A 12,685-nucleotide genomic window follows, 5' to 3' on the forward strand; every position below is an offset into this window, starting at 1 on the left:
TTTTCAAGGCTGTGACCTTCTGGAAGAAGATCATCAGGCCTTTCTTTGAGGCACTTACAGGTAGGTTTGAACCACCAACCTTTCGATTAGTAGTCGAGTGCTTCACCGTCTGTGCTACCCAGGGATTCCTATGTGTTGTCGATGAGTCAATTCCAACTCAGGGTGACCTGATGTGTGTCAGAGTAGAATTGTGCTCCATAGGGTTTTCAGTGGCTGTTTTTTGGGAAGTAGACTGCCACGCCCTCATGAAACTCTATAAAAGCAGGGTGAGAACTCACAGATCTACATTTCGAAGGGGAGCCAAAGGACAGCAGACACCCTCCTGGAAAGAGCACCCACGCAGGATTCAAACCCACAGCCTGTAACCAAAAGCACACACGAGGTTATTAGATAAGAATCTCCTAAAATTTAATTGACTAAATGTATTACATTCAATATTCCATGGGTTTCTTCTGGACAAAGAATCGGTATAAATACAAACAAGCCTCTGGGCCTTCTTCCCTAATTGACGAAGATAAAACACAAAAGGCGAGGGGACACGGGGACACCTTCATATTTACATTTCGTCTTTACAGTTCAGTGCCAGAAATATTTACAGAAAATACAATAAGAAAAAGATTATGTCTTGGCAACATACTGAAATTCATACAAATTGTATATATGATTTCAAGCAAATAATGATACTGTTTATTTTTTTTTAGCCACAACTGCCAAGCCCTTCGGAGGAGAAAGATGTTCTTGGTCACTGTAAGAGATGAGGACTTGGGAAACTTGGTTTGCTTCAACAAATATTTATTGGGCGCCTACTATATGCAAGGCACTGTGGAATCCCAAATTACACCTTTTCCCTCACCATTAAAAAAAGAAAAGCATCTGAAGAACATGAGTTGATATTCTGAGAAAAAACACTATACAGTACATGGCTTCTTTAGCTACTGAGAAACCCACAGTTTGATTCCACATTGTATGAATGGATTACCTCCAATCTCCCCATGTCAAGAAAAGAGGCTGTGATGGAAATCTTTAAAACAGACCACCTAACTCATTTGTCATTTCATGTAAGCATATAAATCAATTCTTTTTAGGAAGGTATAACCTGAAGGGGCTTTAAAATGCCGAATGGAAAACTATTGCCAGGAGTGTCAAATTACCTCCAATACATTTTTCACTATCTACCACAAAATACGTCTTTGAGCAAGGCTCCCACTGCAAGGCTTCTACCTTCCAATAGAAATAAATACTCCTGAAGCCTCTGCCTCTCTAAAGATCAGTCCCGCAGAGCCTGATGAATGCTGCCCCAGTGTATGCTGAAGTGACTGTGTGAAGGCCTCACACACAGCACCCATAGGCAACTGACGTTACTGGCCAAAGATGGAAATACTTTGTATTTATAAATGAGTCCAGAGGAGAACGGGCTGCACTAAAATAGAGGACCCTGAAGTGGAGGACAGAACGCATGTGTGTGTGTGGGGAGTGGCCGGGGGCGGTAGGCAGGAAAGCAGGTAGGTCAACCCACCACATAACTATTCCTTTCAAAGGGCCAACGGACAGGAGGGGGTCTTTGGCGGAAGCACTGGACAAAAGGGAGAGCTGGCTAAACAAGGAAAGGGTTAAAGAGGCAAAAAGCCTTTCTCACTGTCCTTCGTGCTCCTAACCAGAAAGGAGAACCCCCCTCCAAACACTTGAGGAGGGAGTTTGAGGGGCTTCCTGCATCTGTCTCTTGGGTAACGCTTTCCTCTTCACAGAATGCCACTCATCCACCCTCTGGTGCAGACACAGGAGCAGCTCAACTGTTTAAGTCACAGACCAAAGTGGTCCTGGCTTCCCCAAGGTTATGAACACATGCTAACAAATTTATCAGATGGACCAATAAAGGCTATTATTAAGAACTAAATATGTTCCTCTGGCATCATTATGCTCAAAGTGGTTTTTAAAAAAGGCAGTTGAGTGAACTTAGTGACTATTAAACCCATACTAGTGAAAGGTCCAAGAGTTGGACCTTGTTTGGTAGATTCTATTCTGAGCAGAAGAAACCAACACTTGACGAGGGATGCTAGCCCATACTCTGTTCATGCTGTACACATTGGGGGTCTCGTCTTCAAGGGTACACATTACTGAACCCATCTCTCCTCCTCTGAGGGACCACAAAGTCTTCCAGATCACAAACTGCATTCAACATGGCTGTTCACTTATTAAAGCCATCAGAATTACAAAAAGTTGCCAGAAACTAGAGGTAATTAAAGGATCAGCAAACCAACCCCCAAACACCCCACTAGACATTTTTCTGACATCAGAACTACGTAAAAGGTAAATGTTTTACCTGAAGAATCATACTGAGGAAGTACATCTATATCAATTCTTTTTAATCTCTGGAATGTTCTAGGTTGCATATCAATTTAGCACTCTTTGTTCACTTCAGCAGAACAAGGGCTCATTTTTCCCTTGAAATGTTCAATCTGGAATTTCCTTGAAAGCTGTCAAACCTCACCTTATACCTGCTGAACTACTAAAACATTTTTAGGATAGAACTTGCTAATCTTTATTATATACCCCCCTCCTCGATGCTACCATTTGCGAACATCAATTTATTGCCCAGCTTGAAAAGGAAGTCAATTATTGAATATTATTATCCCCTGAATGGAAACTGGAGTCATAGGAGGAAGTTAGCTTTACCTGAGCTGAAAACAAGGGTACGGCAAACGTAAAACCAAGAAGCTGCTATGCCCACATCTCTTGCTCATAGATGGCAAAATACATACTTCTGGAATAAAAATAACTGCAGAGGGAACTAGGTTCTACACTATCCCCTTCACCCCCAATTAAACTACTAAAACATCAAAGCCAAAGAAATAACCTAACAAGACCATGGTAGGGACAACTTACTGACGTCAGAGTTCAAGTGTGAAACCCCCTTATACACCTGTGATCACTCCTCTTTGGAATTCAAATGTCACTTGTTTTCTTAACACAAAATAATCTTAATTAAGAAAGAAGAAAGCAGATAAGAATAGGAGAAACGAGTAGTGTATACTCTAGCACTGTAACAGGCAACCTTGTAAGGATGTTCTGGGTCTGGCCACCTCAAAACTCTTATCCCTGGCAGAAAAGTAGCAGCGAGGTAACAGAAGTATTTCCAAAACCCTGGCAGGGATTTGTTGTGCCATCAGCTGGCAAAGTCCAGAAAACATGACAATGGCCATTTCTAATAGCAGCCCATCCAGGGAGGTGGATCACTAATCCTTGTCAATTATGATAAAATCCAATAGCTGAGAGAGATCTGAATTACTAGTGCCGAGAAGCTGCTTCCTAAACCCCAAATTAGAATCCTTCATAACCTACTGCAGTTTCTTGCTTGGTCCTGAAATAAGAAACAGTGTATGAAACCAAATAATTTTCAATCCTTGTTGTGAATTTACACTTCTTGATATTCAACCAAGGAATTACAAATGTTTAACCTGTCATTATGTCACCAAGCTGGCCAACAATGGAGAGAGCATAGGTATCACTGCTGTTTTCTAACTTTTAACTCTATAGACTTCATCTGTGTCTCCATTAAAGCACAGAGCTGCACCTCCATTTTAGATCTGTTCCTTGGTTGCCCAGAAATTGAGGCCTTCAGACAGATCCTCTGTGCAGTGATGAGACTGGCAACTTATTTGAAATGTGGAGAGAAAATATGAAATATTTTAATGTCAGACTTCTTATCTGAGCAAAAACCATTCATGCTCTTTTGTCAGTTTGACAGTTGGATTAAAAATGGACCTACAAGTGAGCAGAAGGTTGAGATTTCTTTCCTTCTCCTCTACGCTATCAGCATCTTTTGAGTTTTTAAATGTCCTGGAAGATTCTAGACAGATTTTAATTTTGAACACAACCTCCTAAAAAGCGAGGTATAAAACTACCTTCAACTTCTAATTTGGAAACTTGTTGATACTACCAATCCACATGTTTAACTGAGATGCATAAAAGCCTTTCTCCTGAAAAAGCTTATATTTAACTAAAACTGTCATTTTTAAAAGAAAGTTTATGGCTAAAATGTATATTGTCATTACCAGCAAGAACATGATTGTGTCTGGAAGCCCATTTCACTAGAAAGCCAAAAGTCTTCTATCAAATGGGTTTGTAAGGTGTTTCTTCTATTCTGGTGATTAAACATTAAGCTCTTAGGAAGTGATTTGTTTTTATTTTTACAGTGATCACCTGTCAAATAGTTTTGCTTTGATATTATACCCCCCAAACTGGAGTTAAATAGTCTTGGACAGGCAGTGGTCTAAGAGCTGCAGTTCTTGACTCCAACCTCCTGGAAAAGTGAAGTATAAAACTCTGGCTCCAACTGCTTGTTACGGTACTTGTTGACAATGTCGGTGATTTTCTGTTTCCGGCGCACATGTGGTGGACTGTAGGAGTCACTCTCTAGTCTCTTCCTTCTACAAATATTAATTACAGTCTGCCTCACCAGGAACCCTTAAAAACAAAGGTGTTAAAATAAATGTTAACAACCAGTTAGCTAAGTGAATTATCAGTATTCAAGTAAGCTATTCTCTGCATACTCAAAATACTTCATTCCATTTGCAAAACTACAGTCTTCAGAGAGACAGGCATAGCACTACCAAGATAAAAATGTCAGAAGAAACATACAATGGCAAGGAAAAATCAAATCAAAATCTGGTCTGACAACCCATTTCCTGCCCTAAATTACAGACAGTAATCTTCATTTTCCAATACCAGAAGTTTGTAATAGCTCTACTCACACTAACTGTATTAAGCCATTTTAAAACAGAGCAAAACATGCTCCCTTTGTAACAAGAGTCATAACATTTTCTACACATGTAATCTATTGAGTAACATCACCATTTCTTTATTGTTCCTTCTTCTGGTTTACAAAAACATGAAAGAACAAGACAGACAGAAACCTTAACCCTTCGGCCACAGAGAAGACCTTACCGAGAGCTCGCCTGCTGACTATCATCCCATCCACAAGAGGGATGACCATGTTAAATTTTCCAGTGGCTCCTTGGATTTTTATCCGGAATAATCCAGTGTTTAAAGGGTGGATGAAGATGACAGGAACTTCTTTTTCAAGAGTGGTTGATCTTAAGAAAAGATAAGACTTTTTACCCCAGACACGTAAAAGTAGAAGTCTCCATGAGTGACACAGGAATACCAAGGGGACCTCTTGCAGGCAGTGTTTGAGAAGAGCCAAGGGAACAGTTTGCTCAGAATCCTCTTCTTGGGAGGCCATGTTGCTGCCCCCCACCCCACAGTGACACCTGGCCCTAAATGCCCATCATCGGGTCAGCTTTTTAAGCTGACAAAAGGGGTTGAGAAAATGTGCTTAGAAACCACTGGGGACATGGGGTTGAAGGAAAAGCCAGAGTCATCTATCATGGGGAAGTATGAACCTAGGGACCAGCTATGGGACTTTTACTTAGTTCTTCCCTCTTTGGGGAACCACAAGTAGATATACAGCTTAGGTCCATTATGGGAATCCCTAGGGCTATTAGTCTGGACCAACTGCAAGTATCCTCCTCAATGAGGCTGATAAACGGCCATGTCTGGGCAGGGCCAAAAGCACTCAAACCCTCTGAATGGTAACAGATGCTAAGGTTAGCAACACAGTAAACTTTCTTTCTACAGATAAATTGACTTGGCCAAAGCAACACTGAATAAATTTTTCAAGATTAAAAAAAAAAAAAATCAATCCTGTAGTATTGCTGTACCCAAGACAAATTCTAAACTTTGCTCATCTACCAATAAAATAAATATTTTCTAACCTAATTGCATTACAACTTTGGACCTAAAATGGTTTTTTTAAGAAGTACAAGGTAAAGTTTTCTTCTAAACTAGTTCAAGAAAAATCTACCTCATGACAACTATTCTAGTCTCTTTAGCAAGTCAGTGTCATGAAGAAGAAAGAAAAAGGAAAAAAGGTCTGTTCTGGATTAAAAGAGACTTAAAGAAATCAATACCACATGCATAGTCCTGAGGAAGGTTCTGATTTGAACAAGCCAGCTGTAAAGGATATTTTAGGGAAAAGCAGAGAAATTTGACTAAACTGGCTATTCGATGATTTTAAGGAATTATTACTAACTTTATTGTTGTAATGTTATTTTTAGCTATTTAAAAAGTATTCTTACTTTTTAGAGATGCATATTGAGGTCTTTATAAGTAGACTGTCAGGATATCTGTAATTTACTTTAAAATACTTGAGCATAAAAAACAGGAAGTTTTAAAAAATGATCTGCCTTCTAGAAATTTAAAAAAATGATAATGTTAAACCATCTTTATTGACTTCATTCTGTCAACAATAATCTAACAATGTGATAATAAATTTGTCTCAAGTGTAATTAGGATCAGATAATGTAAACATAAGGAACTTGCTTAAAATTAAAATAGCAAGTTTGAGGGAAGCTCTGATGTGAGATGTGGTCGGCATTTGTGGTCAGAGGCCTGGGTTCAGATCACTCTCTCCTTCATTTACTGGATGTGTGACAATGAGGAATAACCTCTATCAGCCTATTTTATACCATTTGTAAAACATGGTTGATAATTGTACCTCAGGGAGTTATTTAAAAATATTTGTTTAAACAAAACACAAACTAGCAAAAAGCCTTGAAAACTATAAAGCCTATACAAATATATTGTTATTATTGTCTTTTTATTTTTTCTGTATGGGCAGATAAAAAAGAAATTTGAACATTACAGGATAGTTAGTAAATTTTATTTAGAAATATTTTTCCACTAAATAGCTCCTATGATTAGTATATTTTAACTGCTATCTATCCTGAATGTTTTTACCAATTTAATCTCACTATTTCAATCTAATATTGCTACCCTATTATCACAGTCTCCATTAATACTTAATTGCCTCCACTTCTCGATTTTTCTTTTTGCTGCAGATAGATATAAACCAGCAATTACAGCATTTAAACAATTCCTGCTCATTTCATCACCTTGTGCATTTATCTATAAACTTTCTCTCTTCCCGACTTAGATGTTTCTTATTGCTTACATCCATTTCGTTTCATTACAGTTCTTTTTATAAAATAAGCTTTACTGAGATAATGTCCATACCATAAATTCACCCTTTTAAAGTGTACAATTTAGTGATTTTTAGTATATTTACAGAGGTGTGCAACTATCTACTGTTCTAATTTTAGAATATTTCCATCACCCCGATAAGAAACCTTATGCCAATTTGCAGTCACTTCCCAATTTCACCCCTAGCCTGGGGCAATCACTAGTTTCTGTTTCTATAGATTTATCCTTTCTGGGTATTTTATATAAATGGTATCATATAGTATGTGGTCTTTCATGCCCAAATTTTTTCACATAGCATAGTGTTTCTGAGGTTCACCCATGTTGTAGCATGAGTCAGTACTTTGTTCCTTGTTATTGCTGGATAGTATTCCATTATATGGGTATATCACACTTGCTTATCCATTCATCAGCTATTTACACATTTTGCCTATGATGAATAATGCTGTTATGAACATTTGTGAGGAAGTCTTTGAGTGAATGTATGTTTTCATCTCTCTTGGGTAAATACCTAGGAGTGGAATTGCTGAGTCATATATTAAATCTGTGTTTAACTTTTTAAGAAACTGTCGAACTGTTTTGTTGTTGTACCATTTTACATTCCACCAGCAATGTATGAGGGTTCCAGTTTCTCCACATCCTCACCAAAACTTTATTGTCTGTCTTTTTTATTTTAGCCATTGAGTGGTTGGTTGTAAAGTGGTATTTCACTATGGTTTTGAATTGCACTTTCCTAATCACTAATGTTACTGAGCATCTTTTCACACCCTTATTGGCTATTTATCTTCTTTGGAGAAATGCATATCAAATCTTTTGCCCACTTTTAAATTGGGTTATTTGTACTTTTTTGTAAGGGCTCTTTATATATTCTAAGTGCAATTTCATTATCAGATACATGATCTGCAAACATTTTCTTCCAGTCTGTGGCTTGCTTTTTCAATAAAAAAAAAAAAAATTTTATTTAATTCTTTATTTTCTGATTCAACTGAAATCAATATATTATATATAAACAGGTGTATATATGTTTATAAACACAGTAACATGCTGATAAACTTCTAACAAATACAGATAGTGTACCTCAGAGAAGTGCTACTATTTGCAGTAGTTTCCACACCAGTACTGATCTCTGTCATCAGATCTGAGAGGGGAAAGTTTTCTGGAAGAAAATAATAGCATTACAATTAATATCTCCCTCATTTTTCTCAAACAGGTAAGAAATCAAATTTCCTAATCTCTTAACACAAATGGGCAACAAATATGTGAGTTGGGCTATCCTAAAATATATAACCCTAACTATTCCCCACATACACAAAAAAATTCGTCTTCAAGAAATATTGTGGCTACTTTCATCTAATGCAGAGGGTTTTTAGAGAACACGACTGGTGGTCTCTGAGGGCTTGGCTGGAAAGCAACTATCACACCTTCCCACAAACTCTGAGTTGGATGAGATTCTAGACCAAGTATGCATTTTTTAATGTTCTTCTGCTGCTTACATAAAAATCGAGAAACTTATCCATAGCAGAGCTCTTAAGGACAAATTAACCTTTACAATGAAAGTAGACAGTTGGGTGCACTGGACTGATCAAAAGACACGCCATGGAGGGCAGGTGAGTGAAATGCTCCCCCCTTCCCCTTTCCAGAAGCCCTGGGGTGACTGGGAACTAGTTACATGCAGTGGACCAACTGGCAATAAACCATTAGCTGACACTAAATACGAACAGCTAAAGGCTTTATATCCACTAGCCTCTCAAATCTTCACAACTATGAAATAAGTGCCATGACTGTCCCCATTTAACAGATGAGTATTCTAAGGCTAGGAGCCCTGGTGGCACAATGTTTAAGTGCTCGGCTGCTAACTGAAAGGTTTGCAGTTTGAACCCACCAGTGGCTCCGTGGAAGCAAAGAGCTGGCGATCTGCTCCTATAAAGATTTCAGCCTAGGAAACCCTATGGGGCAGTTCTACTCTGTCCTATAGGGTCACTATGAGTCAGAATTGACTTGCCAGTACACAACAGTCTAAGGCTTCAGGAAATTAAGTGAGCGGTGGAGCTGGGATACAAGTGCAGGTTTGCTGAACTCCAGTCTTAGCCCTTGGCCATCATACCATGCCTACACTGCCTCTATCTTTAGACATTTAGCAAGCTATGATCATTCTGTTATAATTTTATTTACGGACAAAGTCCTCATACAGTACCTATATCATCATAGCGCTCCACCCAGACTACGGAAACTCTGGTCTCGGGTCCTAGAGGAGGCACAGGGCGACCCTGAGGCAGCTTCTTCATTCTGGAACTGGGACTGAGCTATATGAGGCAGAGAAAAGCAGAAGAGCAGGGGGGAAAAAAAAAGAGTTGACTTAAGAAAACTATCCAGTCATGCATTTATCAAGATACCCAGAGACGGGTGGGAGAGAAAAATAAAGGAAACCATCAGGTCATGGAAATCACTTCAGGAAAACAGTGTGAGACACATTTGTAAAGAAGCTCTTCCTTGGCTTCTGTTTCCTTTATTAGTCTAACCCAAACCAAGGAAATGAAGGCCTAAAATTGTCAAAGGAAAAAATGTAAGGAATACTGAACAATTATAAGACAACAGCTATCTGCATGCAATGTCAATGAGGGCTTATAAGAATCCAAGTCTATTTCTACCGCCAGAGAGCAGTATGCTTTCCCTATCACAGCAACATCACTATTTCACCTAGAGATCCTAATTTTTAAAATGTCCACTAGTTATCCTAGTGCCCAGACCAAATGCTTCTATAAATGGCAATCTATGCCTAACTCCTCTTTCTTCTCAGCTGAAAGAAAAAGAGTTGCTTGGACCTTTCCTATCATTGCAGTTTGCTTCTGGCTTCCCTGTCCACCCAATCAGCTTTAATGTTTCTTCAGGAGGCCAAAAGGACTATGTGGCATCCTTTAGCAAACTGGTATGACTCTTACAGATGCAGTAAAGTTGAATATGTACAAAAGCCCTAACCAAAGCTCACGTTTACAGAAGGGAAAATCTCATACTTAAGCTGAATTTGTATAACTGCATTATTAGCACAGAAATGAGTGTCTTTTTACCAGACAACTAGAGACCACAGCAAGTCCTCCAGATTTTCTGTCTCTATTCTAGTGTTCACAGAAAATGACTTTGACCAAGAAACTCCCCCAAATTAGTGGCAGACATCCAGCCACACTCATGAGACTATGTTTGTAGCAGCATGGCTCCTAAGCAGCTTCTGAGATATTCACAATATCCCAAAAGACCTGTTTCTGAATTCATAAATTTTCTTATCCAAATAACAACTGCAAATACAAGAGCAGCTATGAGAGGCAGGGTCAAGATGGTCCAGTAGTCAGATGCCTCTGGTGGACCCTCTTACAACAAAGACCTGAAAAAACAAGTGATTCGATTATATATGGCAATCTGGGAGCCCTGAATGTCAAAGGCAGAGTTGAGGAACCACACTGAGTGGCAGGGGGAAGGAGAGATGGTTCGGAAGCAGCGAGGAGTTGCCAGACCTGACCTGGCGAGAGCCTGAGCCCTTCAAGCCTGATCAGCTCAGGAGTGAGCAGTGAGGCAGGCAAGCAGTGGTGCTAGGGAGACGCATTTTCTGCACCAGGGGAGACCCAGCGCGAGAGAGTCTATACAGCCATCCAGAACCAGTGAGAAGCAGCCCTCCATGAAAGGTAAGTACTTGTGTACGGCTTACCACATGGATCAAAAACATCCACCCCCCGTTGGGAAAAATCTCTCTCCCATTTGCCTCCCCGCTCCCTGCTCTGCACTGGGTCCCGGACCGGCTTCAGCAATTGCTGAGTCCCCTGGGCCAGAAGAAGGATCCGTCACATGCCCGGAGTTATCCTCTCTGCCTTTAAGAGTGAACAAATTAACAAACAGTGGAAAAAATCAACTGCCGGCTCCCTTAAGCCAGGAACCCAGGGTAGGCACAGCTCCTTTGCCTAGGCACAGGCATAAGGGATCCGCGGATTTTGGGTGCCTTTCCGCCTTCACAGACTTGTGTGGGCCCATCTCAACAGGGTAGGCCCTCATTACCACAGTGCAACAGGGTATATACCGGAACTCTAACATCACTCAGCTGTGAAGTGGCAGGTTCTTAACATTTGACACTGCTCTGCCCATTAAGCAGGGTCTTCACCTACCCACATCATGGGCCTGAGGACTGGTGGCTCCACCCACGCCACCTAGCCATCTGCGAGAAGGGCCCATGAATAAAAGGTACCCCCTAGTCCTTACAGCCAACAGCATTATGTGCTCATAGTCCGGCTGCAAAACCCACCCACCTATGCGCTCTAGGGAACAGGGACATGCCTTACTCCTGGATACTCGCGGAAGGCCGTTAGCCCCCTGCCTCACTCAAGAGTGTATCCCCCTGCTGCAGCCAGATGCCTGTGTCTACACCAATCACCCATGCCTGTCTAGGACTGTGAGAGCCTACACCACACAATTGGTGGCTATCTACCTGGGCACCTGAGCTGAATCCATACAGAAGGAGTGGGCAGACTCCTGAGCTCACATACTTAGTAACAGATCTAGCCACCTGGTGACAGGACATTAGAGCTTCAAAGGTGCCAATAATCAAACCAGCTCATACGAGCAGCCTATTTGGGCATATCAAAACAAAACAAGAACCTAGGACACAGTAAGCAAAATAAAAAAAAATAATAACTTACTGATGGTTCAGAGACAACAGTCAATATCAAATTACATAAAGAGGCAGTCCATGATGGCTTCAACAAGCTCCCAAAATAAAGAATCTAGAAATTTTCCAGAGGAGGAAAACTTCTTGGAATTATCAGAGGCAGAATACAAAAGATTAATATACAGAATACAAAAGATTAATATACAGAACTCTTTAAGAAATTAGGAAGGAAATTAAGCAAAACACAGAACACACAATAGAGGCAATTAAAAAGATTAGAGAAGAGCATAATAACAAATTTAACAGGATGCAAGAATCCACAGGGAGACAGCAATCAGAAATCCAGAAGATTAACAATAAAATTTCATAACTAGACAACCCAATAGAAAGTCACAGGAGCAGAAGTGAGGCAATGGAAGTCAGAATTAGTGAGATTGAAGATAAAGCACTTGACACCAACTTATTTGAGGAAAAAATCAGATAAAAGGATTTAAAAAAATGAAGAAACCCTAAGAATTATGTGGGACTCTATCAAGAGGAGTAACCTACGAGTGACTGGAGTACCAGAAATTGGGGGGTGGGGGGGTGGATAACAGAAAATACACAGACAACTGTTGAAGATCTGTTGGCAGAAAACTTCCCTGATATTGTGAAAGATGACAAGATATCTATCCAAGAAGCTCATGGAACCCCACATAAGGTAGATCCCAAAAGAAAGTCACTAAGACATATTATAATCAAACTTGCCAAAACCAAAGATAAAGAGAGAATTTTAAGAGCAGCTAAGGATAAATAAAAAGTCATCCACAAAGGAAAGTCAATAAGAATAAGCTCAGACTACTCAGCAGAAACCATGCAGGCAAGAAGGCAATGGGATGACATATAGAAAGCCTTGAAGGAAAAAAACTGCCAGCCAAGAATTATATATCCAGCAAAACTGTCTCTCAAATATGATGGCGAAATTAGGGCATTTCCAGATAAACAGAAGTTAAGGGAATT

At 39.9% G+C, this 12,685-nt stretch overlaps 1 protein-coding gene across 5 annotated transcripts in view; it reads right to left on the bottom strand.

Annotated features, from left to right (window-relative positions):
- Positions 1–123: 123 nt before the first annotated feature.
- The window catches only part of RALGAPB (Ral GTPase activating protein non-catalytic subunit beta), a 120,376-nt gene continuing 107,814 nt past the window's right edge, over positions 124–12,685 (bottom strand). For 4 of the 5 annotated variants that reach the window (XM_012559058.2, XM_004370350.3, XM_023724707.1 and 1 more), the window contains 4 exons: positions 9,233–9,341; positions 8,116–8,194; positions 4,945–5,093; positions 124–4,464 (listed from right to left, as the gene is read on the bottom strand). In XM_012559058.2, the coding sequence (XP_012414512.1) occupies positions 4,271–4,464; positions 4,945–5,093; positions 8,116–8,194; positions 9,233–9,341 (531 nt within the window). In that variant the 3' untranslated portion in view covers positions 124–4,270. Of the gene's footprint in view, positions 4,465–4,944; positions 5,094–8,115; positions 8,195–9,232; positions 9,342–12,685 lie in introns of those variants that run through there. The other variant, XR_002822858.1, reaches the window with a different exon arrangement.

This window comes from Trichechus manatus, unplaced genomic scaffold, assembly GCF_000243295.1.
Source record: "Trichechus manatus latirostris isolate Lorelei unplaced genomic scaffold, TriManLat1.0 scaffold00008, whole genome shotgun sequence".
In the NCBI taxonomy this organism is placed as follows: Eukaryota; Metazoa; Chordata; class Mammalia; order Sirenia; family Trichechidae; genus Trichechus; species Trichechus manatus.